This window comes from Hypanus sabinus, chromosome 6, assembly GCF_030144855.1.
Source record: "Hypanus sabinus isolate sHypSab1 chromosome 6, sHypSab1.hap1, whole genome shotgun sequence".
NCBI lineage: Eukaryota > Metazoa > Chordata > Chondrichthyes > Myliobatiformes > Dasyatidae > Hypanus > Hypanus sabinus.
In genome coordinates this window covers 87,475,180-87,495,820 of record NC_082711.1, presented here as the reverse complement: position 1 = coordinate 87,495,820, position 20,641 = coordinate 87,475,180, and the positions used below count along the sequence as shown (strand labels likewise).

At 38.2% G+C, this 20,641-nt stretch overlaps 1 protein-coding gene across 2 annotated transcripts in view; it reads right to left on the bottom strand.

Moving 5' to 3' along the window:
* Nucleotides 1-2,398: 2,398 nt before the first annotated feature.
* Nucleotides 2,399-20,641, bottom strand: part of col1a2 (collagen, type I, alpha 2) — a 48,972-nt gene continuing 30,729 nt past the window's right edge. For both annotated transcript variants that reach the window (XM_059972561.1, XM_059972560.1), the window contains exons 32-52: nt 18,591-18,698; nt 17,939-17,992; nt 17,794-17,847; nt 16,309-16,362; nt 15,231-15,284; nt 15,023-15,130; nt 12,930-12,983; nt 12,462-12,515; nt 10,764-10,925; nt 10,567-10,674; nt 8,175-8,282; nt 8,000-8,053; nt 7,791-7,898; nt 7,630-7,683; nt 6,957-7,064; nt 6,793-6,846; nt 6,591-6,698; nt 6,077-6,323; nt 4,854-5,041; nt 4,492-4,731; nt 2,399-3,371 (exon numbers count right to left, since the gene is read on the bottom strand). In XM_059972561.1, the coding sequence (XP_059828544.1) occupies nt 3,225-3,371; nt 4,492-4,731; nt 4,854-5,041; nt 6,077-6,323; nt 6,591-6,698; nt 6,793-6,846; nt 6,957-7,064; nt 7,630-7,683; nt 7,791-7,898; nt 8,000-8,053; nt 8,175-8,282; nt 10,567-10,674; nt 10,764-10,925; nt 12,462-12,515; nt 12,930-12,983; nt 15,023-15,130; nt 15,231-15,284; nt 16,309-16,362; nt 17,794-17,847; nt 17,939-17,992; nt 18,591-18,698 (2,226 nt within the window). In that variant the 3' untranslated portion in view covers nt 2,399-3,224. The remainder of the gene's footprint in view (nt 3,372-4,491; nt 4,732-4,853; nt 5,042-6,076; nt 6,324-6,590; nt 6,699-6,792; nt 6,847-6,956; nt 7,065-7,629; nt 7,684-7,790; nt 7,899-7,999; nt 8,054-8,174; nt 8,283-10,566; nt 10,675-10,763; nt 10,926-12,461; nt 12,516-12,929; nt 12,984-15,022; nt 15,131-15,230; nt 15,285-16,308; nt 16,363-17,793; nt 17,848-17,938; nt 17,993-18,590; nt 18,699-20,641) is intronic.

Genomic DNA, 20,641 nt, shown 5'->3' with positions numbered 1-20,641 from the left:
ACGTGGAAACTGGTCTCAATGACAATTGTCAGTAGCACTTACATTCATTGTGCTGAAGTATTTTGATAAGTTGGTAATGAAATGTACCAACTCCTACCTGAGAAGCAACTTGGATCCATTACAATTTGCCTACTGACACAACAGGTCCACAATGGGTGCTAATCATTTGGCTCTTCACTCAACCCTGGAACATCCGGACAGCAAAGATGTATATATCAGGATGTTCTTTATTATTTACAGCTTGGCATTAAATACTATCATCCTCTCAAAACTAGTAAATAACCTTCAAGACCTTGGCCTCAATACCTCTTTTGCAATTGTATCCTCGATTTCCTCACTTCCAGTCTCTAGTAAATTTGGATTTATGAAAACATCTTCGCCACAATCTCCATCAGCACAGGTGTAACATAAGACTGTATGCTTAGCCCCCTGCTAAGTTTGAAGTTAATAACTCAGTAGTTAATAACTGATGGGGGTGATTGATAAGTTCATGGCCTAAGGTGGAAGGAGATGTTATTAACTTCAAACTTTCTGCATAATCACTCAAGGAGTTGACCTGTATGAGCTTATAACGAGAGCTGTATAACTCATCTCCTTCTACCGTAGGCCATGAACTTATCAATCACCCCTCTCGCGCGCGCGCGTGTGTGTGTTTATATGTATAAATATATATATATATATATAATATAGCTAAGACCTTTGCACAGTACTGTATTTGTCCATGTGGAGCAAAGAGCAAGTTTGTAAATCTGGTGTGAGTAATGGATGCTGAAAATGGCGAGGGTAGAGTGCTGCAGGAGAGGTGTGGGACAGGTGGCAGAGACGGAATGCCAGGGGTCGGGAGTGGCGCAGGTGCAGAAATGTCCAGCCCTGAGACACCAGACAAGGTCATTTAATTCCAAACAATTGGTTTATTGATCATTACAGAATGCCCCTCTGGTGCTTCCCACTCCCTCCCCTCTCCCTTCCCCTTTTCCCAACCATGATTCCCCACTCCCTGCCCCCTTCCCACTCTCAGACCCTAATAGAGACCCCTATCAGAATCAGGTTTATCATTGCTCCCATATGCCATGAAATTTGTTTTCTTTTGCAGCAGCAGTACAGTGCAGTACATAAAGTTACTACAGCACTGTGCAGAAGTCTTATGCACCCTAGCTATATAAATGTACCTTAGATTTTTGCACAGTATTGAATATATTTACTGTCATTCATAGTTTTTATACTATGTATTGCATTGTATTGCTGCTGCAAAGACACCAAATTTCATGACATATGCCAGTGATACTAAACCTGATTCTGATACTTGAATAATGAACATTTGGTAATTAGCTGCGCTGAATATTACTAGAATTCTTCTGCAGCAAGGATTCAAGGCCTTTATAAAAATACAGTCCAACCATGAAAAGAGACAGCTTGTCTGATATTGTTGTTGAAATTCCCCAGATCTTAGCGACTGTGTAACTTTACCTATTTCTCTCAGAATTTCACATAATGCAGTACTTTGAGTAAAGGCCTGCAAAAGGCTGAGGATACTGAAGTTTTAATCCCACCTGAATATGAAAATGCCCGACGCTGGCCTCTCAGGCCTGAGTTGACGTCATCATCATGAATATGAAAAACATGCCCATGATTTTGCTTAGAAACATGATTTTGTTTTTACTTCTCCTCCAGTGAAGGACCATGGTGCACTTTACTATATAATGGAGATAAAAACACGAGTCATGGGAATCTGTAAAGCAGCAGGAAAATTCAAATAGATGGAGGATAAGAGGCATATTCAAATAGAAGGAATTTAAAAGAAAGATAATGAAGCAAATAGCAAAATAGCAAGTGGTGGTAAGAAAAAAAATCAAGAACACACACACTGAAGGTGATATGGAATATTAATAGTCCATTGATCTAAGATCTAAAATACACATAAGGCCACAGAGATGATAACGTTATGATTAACATTTCAAATTATGTTTATTTTCTGAGTTCCAGCAAAGAAGATTCTCATGTTGAAAATAAATATGAACTGAAGTCTTCTGTTCAAGATATACTGTCTATTTATCCAGAGTTGTGAAACATTCAGTTTAACCTTTTCTTTTGGCATTGTACACTGTCATTTTAAAATATGTTTAATGGCACTGATGACCCAATTTATCCCTTCTGTTTAAATTACATTAAACACTACAGTGAGATTATGAATTAATTTGAGTAACTTGCAAGATCACGTAAGTATTCATGATAAAGGACTGTTATTAGTGGTTATTTAATAACAAACAAATTTAGATTTCCATGTGAGAAAGGTGGCGACATCTTGAACTCCTCTCTATTTGGAAGATTGGGGGTTGGGGCTGTGGTGAGTTAATTCTCTTTTAAGAAGTTGTAACATGAACTAGAGTCATGAAATAAGTTACCTTAGAACATTTTCATGCTTTATTTCACAATTATTAAAACATCTCACTTGTCACATATACAAAATAGGAACATTTTTAGTTGTCATTGTTTTGATTTTAGAATTGTCGCCTCCTTTTTCCATTCAGCTGGAGTGAAAGTGCATGGCTGAAAGCATGATCACCTGAAGTAATGAGATGGAAATGGCAAGGAAGTTATCCACATGTTTAATTTGGGAATAGACAAGAGGATTCCAAGGCAATATTCAATGGAATTTACTGAGAAATAAAAACCACTGTACATCTTAATACAGCACTGGAAATAAGGTCTCACATAGTGACAGAGTCAGTGAAGGCACGGGACATTCAGTTAGCACCACAGTCAGTACTTCAAGTACGGCATCTGCACAGTCCAATACCACTTAGCACCTTTACAAAATGATGTGAACCCCAAGTACCACAGTTAATTTTGAGAAAGAAATTATGTGTTTAATACAAGTATATGAGGTAGTTTAAACCTTGGGAAGCTATGGTTTTAAACTTCCTCTTTGAAAAATATTCAAAGACTACAAATAACACTCTTTTTCACGTTCCTTTATTTACTTTCCATTGTTTTGATTTTAACCTTCAGGGCAAGGTTTTACCTGCAATAATTTCTTCAATTTTTTAAGTTGTCAGGGACTGCATTAGAACTGCATGAAGAAAACAATTTTCCTTTTCCTGGATTTCCTACTTCTCTTTAAGCCCAGAACTTAAGCAAGTGGATGAGCAGAAGACATGGAATGAGTCAGCAATGTAAAAAATAAAAGAAAAAATGCAGAGTATTCTAATTTAGCTCAAGTTCATTTATTTGTAACAGACTGGGCCAATGTCCAAACCAAATTCTTGTTCTGGGCCACCAATATCCATAGGTGCAATGTCCATAAATGGCAAGCGAGTTGTTTTCTGTGATCTGAATTCAAAGACTGTCTTACTCCATTCACCGGTGTGTCTCTGTTAAAGACAAAGCAAAATAATACATAAATTTGGTAAGAACCATAGCATGAAATCTAATCATGATTGGAACAAAAAGATTTTTATTCCAAAGAGGACACAAAAAATCATTTTTAATGATTCATTCAAGACTCTGGATTTGCCATTAGCTAAATGCTGCTTCCTGCACAAGTAACTGGTCAAGAACATGTTGACAACATTTGGGATCTAAAATTGGATTACAGTCTCCTGGCTCATTTCTTACCCGATTTTAATCCAGTGTTACCAATAAGCACACAAAACAACTTTTTCTTTAGATAGAATTCCACTTATAAGTTGCTTTAAATCATAGGGTCCCCAATTCAATATTTACAAGGAAATGTAAGATTTTCTACTTAAAATGCTCTTGCAGAAATTACTGAGGATTACCTATGCATTGCAGATCTAGAAAATATATGAACATGTGTGTGGAAATTCTTAAAATGTTCTTGTACTTGAAGGAAGCAGTACCTAGTTAAAAGTTTCACAAATCTGTTTGTTTTAAATTTTGCTTCACAGGCAAGATCACCAACAATATAGAATATATCGTATGTCCCTTCTCATTTAACTCTACTGGTGAAGCACTGAGAGCAGTTATTGTTTTTATAGGACAAAAAAGATAGTGATGGAAGTGAAATTTATAAGATAGATTTGACTGTAAGTAAACAATTTAATGTCAGTATGAATACTTAGGAACACAAGTAGAAGATAGATATGTTATAAAATGTTGAATATGGTTGAGATCAATTAAGGAATTATTGTGCCATTTTGGGCTAAAGGTCTTCTGGATAATTAAAACTCTAACAGAAAAATATATGAAAAGAAACATAAAAGGTACATTATGGCAGAATAAAAGAGTGGTACATTTTGAGAAAATTTTACAAGGATTAAGATTGGAGTACTGAAGAAATACCAGCTGTTAACAAAGAACAGATCAGAATTTAAAATTTTCCTCAGTGGATTTCAGAAGATTCACTATTTTGCCTACAGTCTAAATGACATGTGCTAGGAAATCATCCATTTGATAACCGCTAGGTTTTCTAATAATGCACAATTATTACACTTCGGCATGGTTAGCTTTGAACAAAATCCCATAACCTACCGTGCAGCCATCTTCCAGAACGCTGTAAGTGAACCTGCTGTTACCTTCAGCTCGGAGCTCAATATCATTGGAACCAAGAAGGATAACTGACTTTTTCAGACTTCCAGTCTCATCCATGTATGCTACACTGTTCTTACAATGGTAGGTGATATTCTGGGAAGCTTCATTCGAGAGAAGCTGCAGGAAGGTCAGTTGGGTCCCCATGACAAATGGAGTAATGTGTTCATCATTGTAAGTGAACTAGATTAAAGAAATTCAGAGTAAGATATTTGTTTTGAAGTTTTTAAGTATATTTTGTTCTGTGTGAACTTCACGGCAAAGCTGTAAAATAATCTGCAACGTGCTACGTCTGTGTTAGTTACCTGCACACCATCTTTGATAGTTTCACCAAACCAGATGTGTTTTTGTTCTTGGTTATTGCTATTCCACCAGTTCCTACGTTCAATGATGTCTGGGTTAGCATGTACACAAGTCTCTTTAGATACAAAGTCGCAGTAAACTCTGATGGCATCCATGATGCATCCTTGGTTGGGATCAATCCAGTAGTAACCTAAAGCAAACAATAAATTTATAGCATTAAGTCAAATGTTCTCATTGCTGCAGCCACTTAGATCAGAGCAATCTCTATACAAACAAAAAGTGACTATAAATCTGATCACAAATCAGAGTTATAGTTCGGACATTAAATTTGGTTAGCAATCCAAACGCATCATTTAATAACATTGCTTTTTATGAAATCTGTCTGTGTTCATGCAATGTGTGAAAATGTTCTTTGTATTAATCAGGAATAAACACATAAATCCTTGACCTAGATGCTGGGTCATGCAGCATCCATTTCTTGAATGTCATGTGATCAAGGTACAACCATACTGCACATGGTTTTAAGGTGAATTTTCCTCAGAATGATTTTAGGGGCCGTCTCCTACTGCTCTGTAGTCTCCAAGGAAGCCAGAGAATATGTTGCTACTGGGTGCCTGCAGAGGGAATGTGGTGTGCCTCTCTCTGAATGTCGCAGTGTTGGAAGCTGTACAAAAGATCCACAGGGTATGGTGCAGATCCTGATTTAGTGCTTGTTTCAGGATATAAGCCAAGCTTACACCAATTCATATTGGACTTCATCTGAATTTGCCGTTTCTGTGTACTTTTGCACTAAGCAAAGATGTGCATAGGCATACCAAACAATGGACACGATCCAACTTCTATACTGTATTATTCAAGTTCCATAAGCGACGTTAACAGTGGTGTAAATGGTAATTTTTCTGTTCTTAATTGCTTATTTCAATTTCTAGGTATTGGCAGACTCTTGATACTTTGCTTTACTGACTGACTTTTATGTGAGATCTACACAATGATTGCTATCTAAGCTAGAGGATAACAATGCACTTAATCAGGGGTCTCTATCTGTTCACTGGACAGGAGCTGCAATATTGAGCAACTTTTCTTTTTTTCCATTCTCCACAATGGTTCACTCAGAGGGATCAGTAATTGAGCTTCATGGCCTGCGTCAGACAACCTACATGGTATCTTCAGTGCTTTTGATCTTAAAGAAAACTGACAATAGTAATTTCTTTCTGCAGAGGCATACCTGAAATCCAGTCAGGATGGCTGAGGCTCAGGTCACGGCATGAGCGGGCAGGGTTTTTCTTTGAGCCTTCAGGGCTGCGGATGTTCTCTATCTGCCTGGTCAAAACTTTCAGTTTGGCATCAACTTCGAGATCCTTCTCTCTTGCAGCTGGTTGATCAGCTCTGTAATATTCATGGTCATAGCTCACTTCGTAGTGACCGCCAGCAACACCAGCAAATCCAGCAGGGCCAGGAAGACCTGGAGGACCCTGAGAAAGGGGAAGGTTCAGAAATTATTTGTCCGTTTTCTGCCAACTCATATCATGGTGCATATTATTCCATGATTTTAATTGTATAGGGAAATGCTTGTAGAAAGCTGGCCCCTCTTTTACATTGCGGTTGTGACTACACTTCATAAGTAATTTTTTTAACTGCGGACCATTTTGGTAAATCAAGAATTTGTGAAAGGCAACATTAGTATTCAAATACTTTCCTGTGTATGAAAAATATTGTCTAAGTTCTAAACATCAACTTACTTGGGCACCACGTTCACCATCTCTACCACGAGGACCAACAGGACCCATTGGACCATTATGTCCAGGGGAACCGTCTTTGCCAGGAGGACCAGAAGGACCGGATGGACCCTGGAAGCAACAAGTAGAGCAGATTATTCTTTGGATAGTGTATTTATTCAAACAACAGATTAGCAGAATTATGAAACAATAGTTCTTTACTTACTCTTGGGCCAGAAGGTCCAGCAGGGCCATGACCACCAGGTTCACCAGAAATTCCCTGTTAAGAAAAGGAAATCAATGAGGAACTTCTGTTGTCTAGAACAATGGGGAAAAGAGTTGGGGGGAAGAGGGGAAAACAAAGAATCAAAATTCATTATGGTTACTTACAGCAACACCAGGGAGCCCTTGTAGGCCACCAGGTCCTCTTAATCCTTTCAGACCTCTGGAACCAGGGTTACCGGTTTCACCTTTTTCTCCACGTGGACCTTGTGGACCCTACAAATTGACCAATAAATATTTTTAAATTGATTATATCATGTAAGAAAGGGACAAATTAAATTACAATGAGAAACTAATTGGCTGGCAAAGCTGATAGGCTTGCGGGCTTTGGTCTAGAAGTCTTCCAATTGCTATAGGAACAAAGCAGTAGGGACAGTTGGAGGCACAGCCCAATGTCCCTACAAATTAAAGAAAACTTCTCTTTTGATACTTCTTTACCAGGAGATTCTTTACCTCAGACGCTTTGGTCTAAGTGAGATTCAGGAATGAGAGCAGGTAGCAGGGTGTTTGGATATAACTATAGGTGGCTATATCTTGAAGATTATCAAAAGAGTGGAGGAGAAAGAGCTGAAACTGCTTTTACTCACATCAGCACAGGGGCTAGAAAGAACCCAGGCCTCAACCTAGATGCAAGCTTGGGGAAGGTCCAGAGATCCCCAAGTGCTATAACGGATTCCCTAACCCTTTCAGATGAAATAACTGCTCCTTGGGCATTTGAGGAGATGCTGAAGTCCAAGTCAGCCTAATAATGGCTAAATATGAATGTTAAAGATGTACTCACAGCAAGACCTCTGGGACCTGATCGACCAGTAACACCGACTGCACCAGATGGACCCTAAGGTAAAGGGAACAAAGAATTACTTTCCTGTGCATTTGATAAAATGAAAAATTAAATTAATTAACAAATGATTCCATTATTTAAGAACTGAACTGCAAACGTACAGCCTCACCACGGTTGCCAGCCTTGCCAGCTGGACCTACGTGACCGGGAGCACCAGGTGCACCAAGTGACCCAGGATTACCAGACCTGCCAGGTTCACCACGCTCACCCTGAATATTGGAGAAAGAAAAATTATCCAGTTATACTATCAAAGAAACATTGTGGTAGGAGGTAAAGGCTTTCTGAGAGTAGTCATCAGGACTGCACTTACCTTGGGCCCAGGGAATCCAGCACGACCAGGAGCACCATCACTACCAGGATTTCCCTGGTAAGCAAAACATGAAGAAAGAAAAAAAGATGACATGATGTGCAGGAAATTGTCTACTGTTTTGTGTTATAAGATACGTAATGCAGCACAAGTAATAGTGAGTTAGTCATGTACTTACATCGCGGCCAGCTTCACCTGGTTGACCAACCAGACCAACTGGACCAACAGGACCAGCTTTACCACGAAGACCTGCAGCACCTGCAGGACCAGTTGGGCCAGGACTACCCTGGAAATAAATAACAAAGAAGAAAGGTTAAATCCCAAAGGAATGTATGGGTTACAGCAAACTGATCATTTCAAAAGCATAGAAGGGTTCCACAGGAATTCAGTTGAGGTGACACCATTCCTTCACCAAGTAACTGGAACCAGCAAAATACAACATGCTGCTGTAAAGATGTGTTTATGGCAATTCTCTGAGGGCTCTGCCAATTTGCATGTCGAGTTACAGTTGGTGATCAGTCATTCCTCTCTGAAATTTCAGTACCATTATTTTTTGAAGGGGAGATTTTTAATTTTCTCATTCAGGGACTGTGTACATCACTAGCAACACTGACATTTGTTGTCCACACTAATTGGCTCTTTTAAATTTCCAGATTAATTTTAGTAGTTGAACTTAAATTTCCAGCTAGCTTTCTGGGCTCAAACAGATCTCTGGATCAATACTGTAAGCTTCTGGAATTTAGGCCAATAACAACCAATGTACCTCTATACCCCTTATAAATAGCTGCAAAATGTCATTATCTCCTGGGAAATATACTCTTGCACTAAAAGCTTCCTTCATTTGATAAATTATGGAGTATAATTACAACTTCAAACATTACCAGATAGGGAATATCCCTAAATATCAGCTGCTGACCTTATTCCTTTTACCAATAATACCTACTACCCTAAGTAATCCATACATGGCTTGAGGGTCTTGCTGTCCAACAGTCCATCTGTCTGTCTCAGTCTTCAATAATAGCCAACAAGTGAGTGTCTATTGTGATGGATATTCACTATCCTTTCTAACACAGCAGCTGACCCTTCCAGGGGTCAAATAGTTGTTTTTGAGTAAGCTAAACTTTCAACAAATGTTTGTTGCTCAGCCTCTTGTCCTAAACAAATGAACTATAGGGTCGTTGTTGGCCTATTACTTAATCAAGAGAAAACAATAGGGGCCACTTTAGCTTAACTAAACAATGCATTCACCTGGCCTGATGAATGTAACTTAAAGTTGTCAGTTATCAAGTAGTAAAAAACAGTACAAATGTTTGAGAGCTGTCAGGCTCGTTAGGAATTGTCAAAGAATGACAAGAAGAATGACAGAAAAAACTGGACGACTGGAATCCATTCCTCTGCTTTTGACTTCTGTGGCAGAGGACTTGTTTGTATGCAATTCATTGGTATGCCTTTTTAGCTTATAGGAATTGTACTTGTGCTTTAGAAATCATTTGTAATTTGGAAATCTTTTATGAGGTAGAAAACCTTTGAGTTTTAAATGAGTTTTATATAAATTTAAATATGTATCACTAAAAATAAATTAACTGTGTTTATACTATTACATTAGTTGGAAGTATCACAACCTTGGTAGGGAGGGGGCTGCTCAAGTAGTGGGGACTGCAGCTAATCTCACCGTGGAGGATAAACTGGGAAGTAATATAGCCTTTGAAGAGCGGGTGGCTACAGTATAACCTCCCTTTAGCCAACGTACCTGCAGCTATCTATATCAGATAGGGCTTAAGATCTTTGATTACAGCACTTCATGGACAACAAGCCCAATACCATCACATTACTACCCTGGCATGGGAATTTTGATGAGTTACAATCTCAGATGAAAAGAAGATTTCATCAGCTCAGTTCTAAATGTTTGGTGGCTTATCATTAGATAATGTCCAAAGTTTTAGACTCCTCTGATTAAAGGAATAAACTCTCCATTTTCCCTTAACTCCCACTAAAAATCGAATATTTCAACAGGATTTCCTTTGGACTTTTAAATGTGAATGAGCATTGATCTCCTATATAGATTTCTCATCATAGGTCTCCTTCATCCTGGAATCAATCTAATGATTCTTTGGTTTACTCTGATTGCTACAGAGACTAAATTTGCACTCAGTTGCTGTGAGATGTTGCCATATACACCTTGTAGAGTCACAACGAGATTTCATAGAACATAGAACGTAACAGCACAGTACAGATCCTTCGGCCCATGATGTTGTATGGAACTTTTAACTTTCTCTAACATCATTCTAACTCTTCTTTCCTACATATCTCTTCATTTATCTTTTATTCATGTGCCTAATAGAATCCTTCCTCTTCTAATTTAATCCTTGCAGAATAATGAACTGTGTGCTATTTGCCTTCCAAATCATTTCCTATGTCTGAATGTTAATTAAATTCTCACAATCAAAACCATATTTTGCTATTCTGACTAGTAAAGTGAATAATCTTTTACTTCTCCACATTATACACTGCCCTCTAACACAACCTGTTCCCCGTATTTGTTAACGGCTTGATAAAAGCATTACACTTACGTTTGGACCTGTGATACCTAGGGGACCTGCTTCACCTCTTATTCCCGGTAGACCAATTATACCAATGTGACCAAGTAAACCTTGAGGACCTTGACCTCCTGGAATTCCCTGCAAAGAAGGATGAGCAGAATAGATAAATCAAATGTTATAGTCCTAAAAAAAAAATAGTATTTTGAAACAATTTTAAAGATACTTACAACAGCCCCTGTGTCACCAGTTGCACCCCTTTCTCCAGGGTAACCACGTAGACCTGTAGGACCTGTTGATCCTGAGATGCCTTGTGGGCCAGCATCACCTCTTGCACCTTGTGGGCCTGTATTACCAGCTGCACCAACAGACCCCACTGGACCTTGAGGACCCTAAAAAAAGCACAAAAGAATTAACAGTATACAATGATATTCTTAAGCACAATTTTGATGCTTATTTATTTCCACATTAATAGAAAATTTATAAGAAATGTACACTTAACATATGTTTCAAAAAAAGCAATATTTCATAAACTGAGATTGATCAATATCTACAGGTATACAAAATTATGAGGAGTATATATAGCATAATGCAAGCAGCCTTTTTTCACTGAGGTTGTGTGGAACTACAACTAGATATCATAAGTTAAAGGTGAAAGCTGAAAAAGTTTTAGGGAACATGAGGGGAAACTTCATCACTCAGAGGGTCATGAGAGTGTGGAATGAGCTGTCAGCACAAGTGGTGCATCTAAGCTTGATTTCAATGTTTAAGAGAAGTTTGAATAGGTACATTGATGAAGGAGTACGGAGGGCTATGGTCCCTGTGCAGGTCGATGGGAGTAGGCAGCTTAAATGGTTGGGCACAGACTAAATGGGCCAAAAGGCCTGTTCCTATGCTGTACCTTTCAATGATTCTGATATCTATTCTAGAAAACACACAGATGCCTCCTCTGCTATTGTACATATTTTGGCAGGATGCATTTGTACTGATGTCTCCAAGGATATAATAACTTTAGAAGGTATTTATCAAAGATTTTTACTTTGATTTTGTTTGCCTTGCAAATGAAAAAAAAACAGTTCATGGGCAACAAACTTGAAATAATAACTGCAGATGCGTGAAGCATCCACCCCATCATATGCTACGTGGAAGAAGGAATGTTTTAGGTTTCTGACATTTTGATAATGTTTAGAAAAATGTCATGAAATTGAAACATTGGATTGTTTGAACTTGCCTATAAGTTCATTCTTAGTATTTTCTGCTTTAATACAGGTTTCCGTAGAGTTTTGCTTTTTGTCAAAAAGAACTGGATAGGGCATCCTTCTCTGCATCCAGTTCCTCACTTTTTATTCCCCCTTTCACTTAATAGTGAGTTTCCTACTTGATTACAATTAAGCCAGCAGTTTAAGCTATGGTTGATACATTTTTCAGGGCCAACCTGTAAAGTACATACTGTTTATTATTTGCAAATATTTTCTGGGTTGTGGTTCGAGGAACTGTGATTCTGCTTGCCCGCTGGAGCTGAATACCAGAATGATATTAATTTTCACCCATTTGTTTGGGAATTGAGAAAACAACGAATGGAGTAAACACAAAGATGAGCTTTTGCTGAAGGCAGCTGAGAATTACAGGTCAACCAGAATAAAGAAATGAAGTGAAAGAATCCATCCAATTATATTTCTAATTATCATTAATCCAATCTTTGGTAATTAAATGTAACAATAAATTATCTGTGATTTAGGAAATGTTAACATCAATACTGAAATTTGGTTTGGATTTGCTAACCATCGCACTGACTCTATGTAAAACCACATTGCTCTACGTACAGGTAAGGGAGCTATTACTTCTAACATTGACACTAAGCACCTGAATACTGAATACCAGATTTATCAAACTGTTGAAGTTAATCATTAAGCATAAATATTACTTACAGCTGGGCCTACAGCACCAACTAAGCCAGCAGGACCTGGGAAGCCAGTCATACCCTAGAAATAGTAAAACAGTTTTTGAAACTATCTATTTGTAAATAAACTAACATTATTCAAGCATAATAGAGGTAGCAGAAAAATTGGGTTATCCAAGCATTGAAATGGTTCTGCAATTCACTGAGATCATAGCTGTAGACTACTTCCTTGCCCCATCTTTAGAACTTTATATTTCCCTTGTGTACAAGCTTTAGCTTAAATACACCCACTAACTGAACATTCACAACCATGTCCGTCCTAAACATTTCGATTAAGACACGTTCTCAATAATTCAGTCATAATAGCATCCATTCTGACAAATTCTTTCAGTTATTAATAACCTTTACTGAGATAAACCACATCCTTCTTAACTGCATGCAATATAAACCTTTTAACTCAATTGAATACTTGCAGTGCAATTAATATTGAACTTACTGGTGCACCACTTGAACCCATAGCTCCTTGTAGACCAGGTTCTCCAGCAGCACCCTAAAGAGAGACAGGCAAATAATTATAAACATGGAAAAGTCTCTTGCAATCACTGTTAATGTAAATATCTGTAGTCAGTGACCTACCAGGACAACCACATTCATGTATTCAGTGCAGGGCCTTCAGCCCCCAATGTTATGCCGACTCTTTAACCTATTCCAAGTTCAATCTAACCTTTCCCTCCTACACGGCCCACCATTCTTATTTCATCGATGTGCCTGAGTCTTTTAAAAGTCCCTACTGTATGGTCTCTACCACCACCCTTGGGAGTGCGTTCAATGAGTAAAAAACAATCCTACCTCTGACATCCCCCCGATACTTTGCTCAAAACACTTTAAAGTTATCCCCTCTTATATTAGCCACTTCTGCCTTTGGAAAAAATCACTGGCTATCTATACTCTATATATGCCTTTTAGCATCTTGTACACCTCTATTAACTCACCCTTATCCACCTATCCACAGAGAAAAGCACTGGCCTGCTAAACCTACCTAATGTCCTCTGCCCACCGGCAATTTTATTCCTTTCTTGTTTCCAACCATTTCCAACAATGGTGTTGGAGTCAATACAGTGCACAATTGAACACTATACATCCTTTTTTTCCTGAATAGATCTGCAGCTGGCAAGACATCACCAATGCAGAAATTTACCAGAAAATGGTCTTTTCTCAGGCTAGTCACAAAATACATATAGGTTAAGCCAGTTCACTGTAATGCTAATGTTTGAAGAATGCTGTAGATTCCTCTTAAATCAATATTGCTCATGACACTGTTCTAACAGCCATAGCCACAGACATAAGGTGACACGAGTTGCTTTGTTATGAGAAAGAACTGCCATTTATAAGGAACACAATGTGTGGTGGGCTGCAATGTAGCTTACTCTAGAATTCAAGATACTTTGACAAAGATTTAGGTGTAACTTTCAATGGCTGGAAAACTTACAGCCCATCTGTACAGGAATATATTCTTTGTGCTGGATGCTATCCATTTGTTCACTAATTTCTTGCAACAGGGTAATTGATGAATCCAATGGAATAATTCAGAAAACTGCTGCAGTCAGATGACAGATGTAATTTTTATAGCTGTAACTGGGTACTTAGGATTTTACACAGAAGCTGGACAGAAAATGCCGCTAATTTTCCATTAGTACCTTGATGAGTGTTCTGCACTGTTTAATGCACTAAACAATGCTAAAACAGCGTACATCTAATTCTTCTTCAACGCCAAGAGTGTTACTGTCAAGATCATATCACAAAATCTTTAGTGCAGCACAGGTTGAACCTTTTGCTTTATAATATTGTGCAGAACTAATTAAACCAATTACTCCTAATTAATCTAATCCCTTGTCTCCACACATCAACAATATCCTTCCCTTCTCTGCATGTTCATGTGTCCAAGACTCTCTTAAATGCTCCTATGCTTTGTGCCTCTACCACAACTCCTCACAATTGCTTTTCAAGCCCCCAAATTCTCTGAATACAAAATCAATCCTCACTCATCTGTATAGATTCCCCCTCTCACCTCACTGTTTCGATCCTGGGGAAGAAGATACTAGTCTGTTCTATCTATGCCATGCATGGATGTCTAACAATGACCAGGTAAGATCTGTGGATAGTGTGTTGAGGCATGCATAAAACTTAAATGTTTGTTGGAATATCATCTTTCATTATTTGATAAACAGATATGAAGTCACATGGATAACTTTGCCTTTCCTCATCTCAACAATTTATCTCAATGTAAATTAATGCAGGGAAACTCAGATTCTGGTAGTCATTCAATCTCAGAACCGTAGGCATCACATCAGTGACAAGAGGATGGGAATGCTTTCCCATTTTATCATAGTTTTAGTAACTGCAACAGAAGTTGCTAGCTACAGAAAACTGGATCTGAAAGCATCAAACCACATCATTGCCCATTTTTTTTAGAACAAATGTTAATCATTTGAAATAATCATCTGCATGTAAGAAGAGGTAGTCCATAATTGGCAATTAATAAGGTTAGGATTTCCCTACAGTCAAATAACTTTGTGTTTGGAGGCTTACCGCAGGACCAGCATTACCAGCAGGACCCATAGCACCAGGAGAACCGCCATCTCCTTTGGCACCAGTAGAACCTTTCTCTCCTTTAGCTCCAGAGTGTCCATCTGCACCCTATACAGTAGAAAGAAAAAATAAAATTTAAAATGTGGGAGTCTGGTTTTAAAAGAAGCAAACATAAATAAATAAGTTAGAGAAAAGTTTTCAGACATACAGGAGGTCCAACAAATCCGGTGGGACCAGCACGTCCAGCTTCTCCACGTTCACCCTGGGCAGAGGAAGAGCAAAACAGTGTTATTATTATTGCCACCTCAAAGAGCAGCATGAATAAAACGTTGCTAATTACTAATGTTGCTAATTACAATCCAGTTACATTTTTTACACTTGCATCATTTGGATAAAAACTTATAACTGGAACTTTGTGGTCTACATGATCTATTTTAAAAAAAAGAAAATCAAGTGCATAATGTACGAACCATGAAATATATAATGTATATTCAGAGTTTTCTCTTGCTTCAAACAAGTGGTGTCTAAAGCATCTTGGGTGTCCAAAGGCAGGCAACATATGCTTAGGTACTACCTCAGGAATTTTAATTCACGTTGAAGATACCTTTGCAGAAACAGGCTTCCAACACTCTGCCAGACCTGTGCCTGCTTTCAGAAAAGTAATCCTCAATGTGAAGCTTCTATTTGTGGTTTGGAATCCAAAGTTACCAGTTCTCCTTTTGGATCTCACCAACTCTATCAATTATACCTATTCCTCAAATCCCTCCCAATTTTATGTCCTATGTGACCCAATCCACACTCATTAATGTCTACTGATCACGGATCATCTAACCCTTCACACTGATGCAGCCCAAGGACTACAAATCATCCCAATGCACAAATTACCCAACTAGGAACTGTTTGCTGCAACATCACACCCACCAATCATTCAGCTAAAATGCTTTCCCACCCATTTAGACAGTCTTCCTAAACACAGGCATCTTTCCAGCCACCATTAGTTATCATCAGTAGCCAGTTATCTCGAGTCCTCCTTGTGATCCAAGACCTCACCCAACTCTGGGCCTCTCAGCCCATGCTTATCAGCATCAGTCAAGGCATCAGACCTGCCTGACTGCCTTTGTGTGTTCTGCTCCAGCCCAGGTTGCAAAGGAAAGCACAAGCCTTGGGTGCACCTGACCCAGTCATTTAATTTGCCCCAAGGAAGCTCTAAGCCACAGCACTAAACACAGAGTAATACAAGAACTCAGTCTACATTATTTTCACCACTCATTCTGTTATTTACTTACGGGAGCACCACGTTCACCAGGTAAGCCAGCTAGGCCAGAAGCACCAGCTTCACCCTGAAGAACATAAAAACAGAAGTCAGTTGATCACTGTAGTAAATGGTTACAGAAAGAAAACTATCATGCATGGGAAATCTTGACTACAGCTCAAATGAAGAGTGATATTTATGTCAGCAGTTACGGAAGAACCATCAGTTGAATAATAATATAAATTTAAGAAATTAGAAGAAAGCCATTAAGCTCACTGTGTTCATTCTGCCTAATAAAAGAAGCCTTTAGGTCACTCTTTCTTTTATGGTTTATAAGGGCGCAAGTAAATATTGCACTATTCCAGAGGTTCATCGCTGATCTGGTCTTGCTGTCCATATTCCTATAGGTTCCACAGACTCCTTGATCTACTAAAACTTAATATTATGTCTCCATTCATTTAATAAATTAGATCTCTGGGTTAGTAAATTTTGGAGATTCATAATCCCCCTGACTTTCTCCCCACCACACTTACAAGAAGTAATTTCTAGACACCTGCTACACTAGGTGAAAGAAACTTTCTCAAAATACTGACAAATTTTTTCACTAGGGAAATTACATCTATGTTTTTGATCTTTCTGCTCATCATGTATTGGAATTCACCTGTCTAGAAATCTCCATAATTTTATATCTCTCACTTAAACCTCTTGGTTTAGGCAATTTTAGTCATAGCGAACATTCCCTAGCCATTGGTCTATACTGGCTCCCAACAGTTCCATTCCCCTTTCAATTTTCCCTTCAGCTTATTCTCTCTCTCATATCAACTTCCCATTAGTGTTTTGCCATGGTAAGCATTGTATTTACAACAGTCAATTAACCTACTAGCTCATCTTTGGGATGTAGGGAGAAACCTCAAAACCTGGCGGAAACCCCGGTTGTCAAAAGGAGAATATGCAAACAATCACACAGACAGCACCCAGGTCAATTCTGAACCCATGTCCCTGCAGCTGAGAGGTAGTGCTGTACCACGTAAGGTATTGCTATACTGCTGTACTATTCTTGATTGGCCACTATGTGTATCTTCTGTGTTATCTCTAATATATTGATCAGATCTGTATAGAGTACTCTAATTGTAGACAATTAGTATGTTGTAGAGTTCTATTATGCCCTTCCTATTTTTGTATTCTATACCCTGACATATTAAGGCAAGTATCTCTTTTGCCATCTTAATCGCCTTATTCACCTGCCTTGTTACTTGCAGGGGCCTGCAGACCAGCCCTCAATAATGTCAGTTCTCAATCCATCTTAATTTATTTTTCATTTATAATCCACCATACATATTTCTTGGACATATTAAATAAATCTCACAAAATAAAGTGCAGTTTCCCAAATTAAATTTAGGTTTGTCAGGGTATGCCTGACAAATTTTTGCAAATATTTGCAAAGTTATATGAGAGCTTGTCAAGAGAAACGGGTACAGTAAAGATTATCAGCAATGAATAACTTTTTTCAGAAACTTACCCTGTCACCAGGGGGTCCAGCGGGACCAGGAGCACCAGCAGAACCAGGAGCACCCTATAAAATAGGACAGTGAATAAGCCATAGGAGTGATATGAAAAACAAAAAGAAACAAACTTATGGCAAAGAATTGTCGACTACCACATACCCGTGGGCCATCCATGCCTGGATTTCCTTGTGCACCTCTTGGACCAAGCTCACCCTAAAAATAAATGCATGATGAGTTAGGCTGAACATAGGATAATACAGAAATAAGAAATGACAACACACATTATTGCATTTTACTATCTATGATTTTTTTAATAATTTGCTTTCAAGAATGCGAATAGTTCTGCATAGTTTTGGACAATATAAATTAGCCATAAGCTACACTTGTCTGGATTTACATGTCCATCTTAGAAAATATTTTAAAATCTTAAAGAAAAACAAAACTATATGTCAGAACTGTATCTAGACAAAATAATCCATCTCTGGTTGGTAATGCTATAGAGAAACAGCAGTGCTTGTGCCCTGCCTTTGAAACTTGCCTCTTTTAAAGCTAGTAGAATGGAATTTCAGATGTGAAGTACAACGTGTTGCCAACACAATATGGACAGCTTGGTATTATTGATTTTTTAATCTGCCTATTGAATGAGGCATAGTCACAAAACAAACAATAGCAAGCATAGAAGAGGTTGCAAGAATTATCATTCAGAATAGTGAATAACATGCTGTGTTCTATAGCCAGGAAGAAATAAAAGAAATGAAGAACATTATAAAGTTTTAGGAAAAAAAAACTTCAAATATGGAAAAAGAATTACCTTTTCACCTTTAACACCAGGAGTTCCACCAGCACCTCTCTCACCTGGCATACCCATAGAACCTTGCGGACCTGGAGCACCAGCATGACCAGCAGCACCAACTTCACCCTAATCAGAAACAAGAAACCAATTTTGCTGAGCATTAGTTGGTATCTTGTACTCCAATCACTACAGCCCACTTTCTTCTTCTCACAAAGGTATTTGAAATGCAAATTAGGTATTTGAAAAGCTATTAGTGTTCTGGCTGATTAAAAATTAGTCCAATCAGTATGATCAAGTCAGACAAAACTTAATACAATTTGCACACGGAAGACTGAAGCATGGGCCCTAGCCTTGCAGAGAATAATGAGCCTGCTACATTTTCTGCTATCCAGTGATCAAGTCCACACATACTTTTGTCGATCTTTTGCTGGAAGATGCAGTTTCCCACTTCAGTGGTGAGGCCGTACCTTCTGCACAGGTGTCAGATCACTCAGGGTGAGAGTGGAGGGCAAAGCCAGTTTCAGAATTACTGACTAAAACAGTAATAGGCAGCAAAGATATGCCCTGAACTTATCTGACTGTCAAAGTAATCAAAAGCTATGAATCTTGCTGGTGTTTAAGAACTACGTATTTGAAAACATTAATTGTTAAAAAGGATAGTGGTTAGTACAACAATTACAGTATGAGCAACCCGGGTTCAATTCCCACTGCTGCCTGCAGCAAGTTTGTATGTTCTCTCTGTGACCACGCGAGCTTCCTCCGGGTGCTCCGGTTTCCTTCCACAGTCTAAAGATATACTGGTTGGTAGGTTAATTGCTCATTGAAATTGTGGCGAGATTAGGCAAGGATTAACTTGGTGGATTGCTGAGTGGTACAGCTCGAATTGCCAGAAGGACCTGTTCCATTCTGTATCTCAATAAGTAAATAAATAAAAACAAAACCATTTCATAATTATATTAACATTAAATGAATTAAAATTAAAAATTGAAGCCATTTCAAACTCTCAGTGAAGTATTAAACAGTTAGTTGGCATGTGGCTCAGCTAGTAGAATCTGTTTCAGTCATGATCTCTGTGTTGAATCTACACGGTCTCCCTGTGACTGCATATGGATTTTCCCCAGGTGCTTATGTATATGCATAAGTTATTTGGTCTCTACAAATTGCCCCCACAATTTGGGTGAGTGGTAGAATCTGTCAGTGGGGATGAGTGATGAAAAAAATGGAATTAATTTTAAATTGGTGGTTGATGGTTAGCCCACTACATCAAAGGGCTTGTATCCATATTGTATGACGTTCCCCCCAACCCCACCCCAAAGTTGAAAAAATATAATTAAATATTTGAATAAATTAAAAATGATAAATTATAAATAATCAAATTATTTAAAACAATTAAAGAGGTCTTAAGTATATATACATTGCTTATCCCCTTGAAGACATCCTACTGCACTGATTTAATGTCCTGCACCACATATAATCACTACAACTTTGAACCTCATCAGTAAACTCAGTTCTAGACTCTCAGGAGAAGAGCAGAGAGAGGTTTGGGAATTCTGCATTTGTGATCACATATCTTGGGCTTGCCATGATTTCCCCACAAGGTCTGGACAATGAAAGCCAGAGAAACTGAAAGATGTGAACATTCTCTCCCTTTGATAAAGTGTGTATAAAATATGGGAAAAACTTTTTTTTGAGAAAATATTAAAATTAACCTGCAGGTATTTTTCATAAGCACAATGTTTATATTCTAACTTTCCCTGGCAGTAAAGGGTGTTAAGTTATGAGCTCATTGGAATGTATTTGACTTCATACAGATATGCTGGGAATGCAGCTTCAATTCCATGAGGGGTGGCATAACCCCTAAAAACAAAGGCGAGAGTGATGAGTTTGTCAGTCTTCATTTGGGAGCCAGTTTTTTTTTTGTTTGATGCATGATTTAATCAAGTTATACATGATTTATACATGTGTTTGCTGAAACTGAATTTGCAATGAATATAAATTATTTTTCTTTCAATATTTTCCATATATTTAAGGTTATGCTTCCTTGATCAAATTAGTCTGATATGATATTA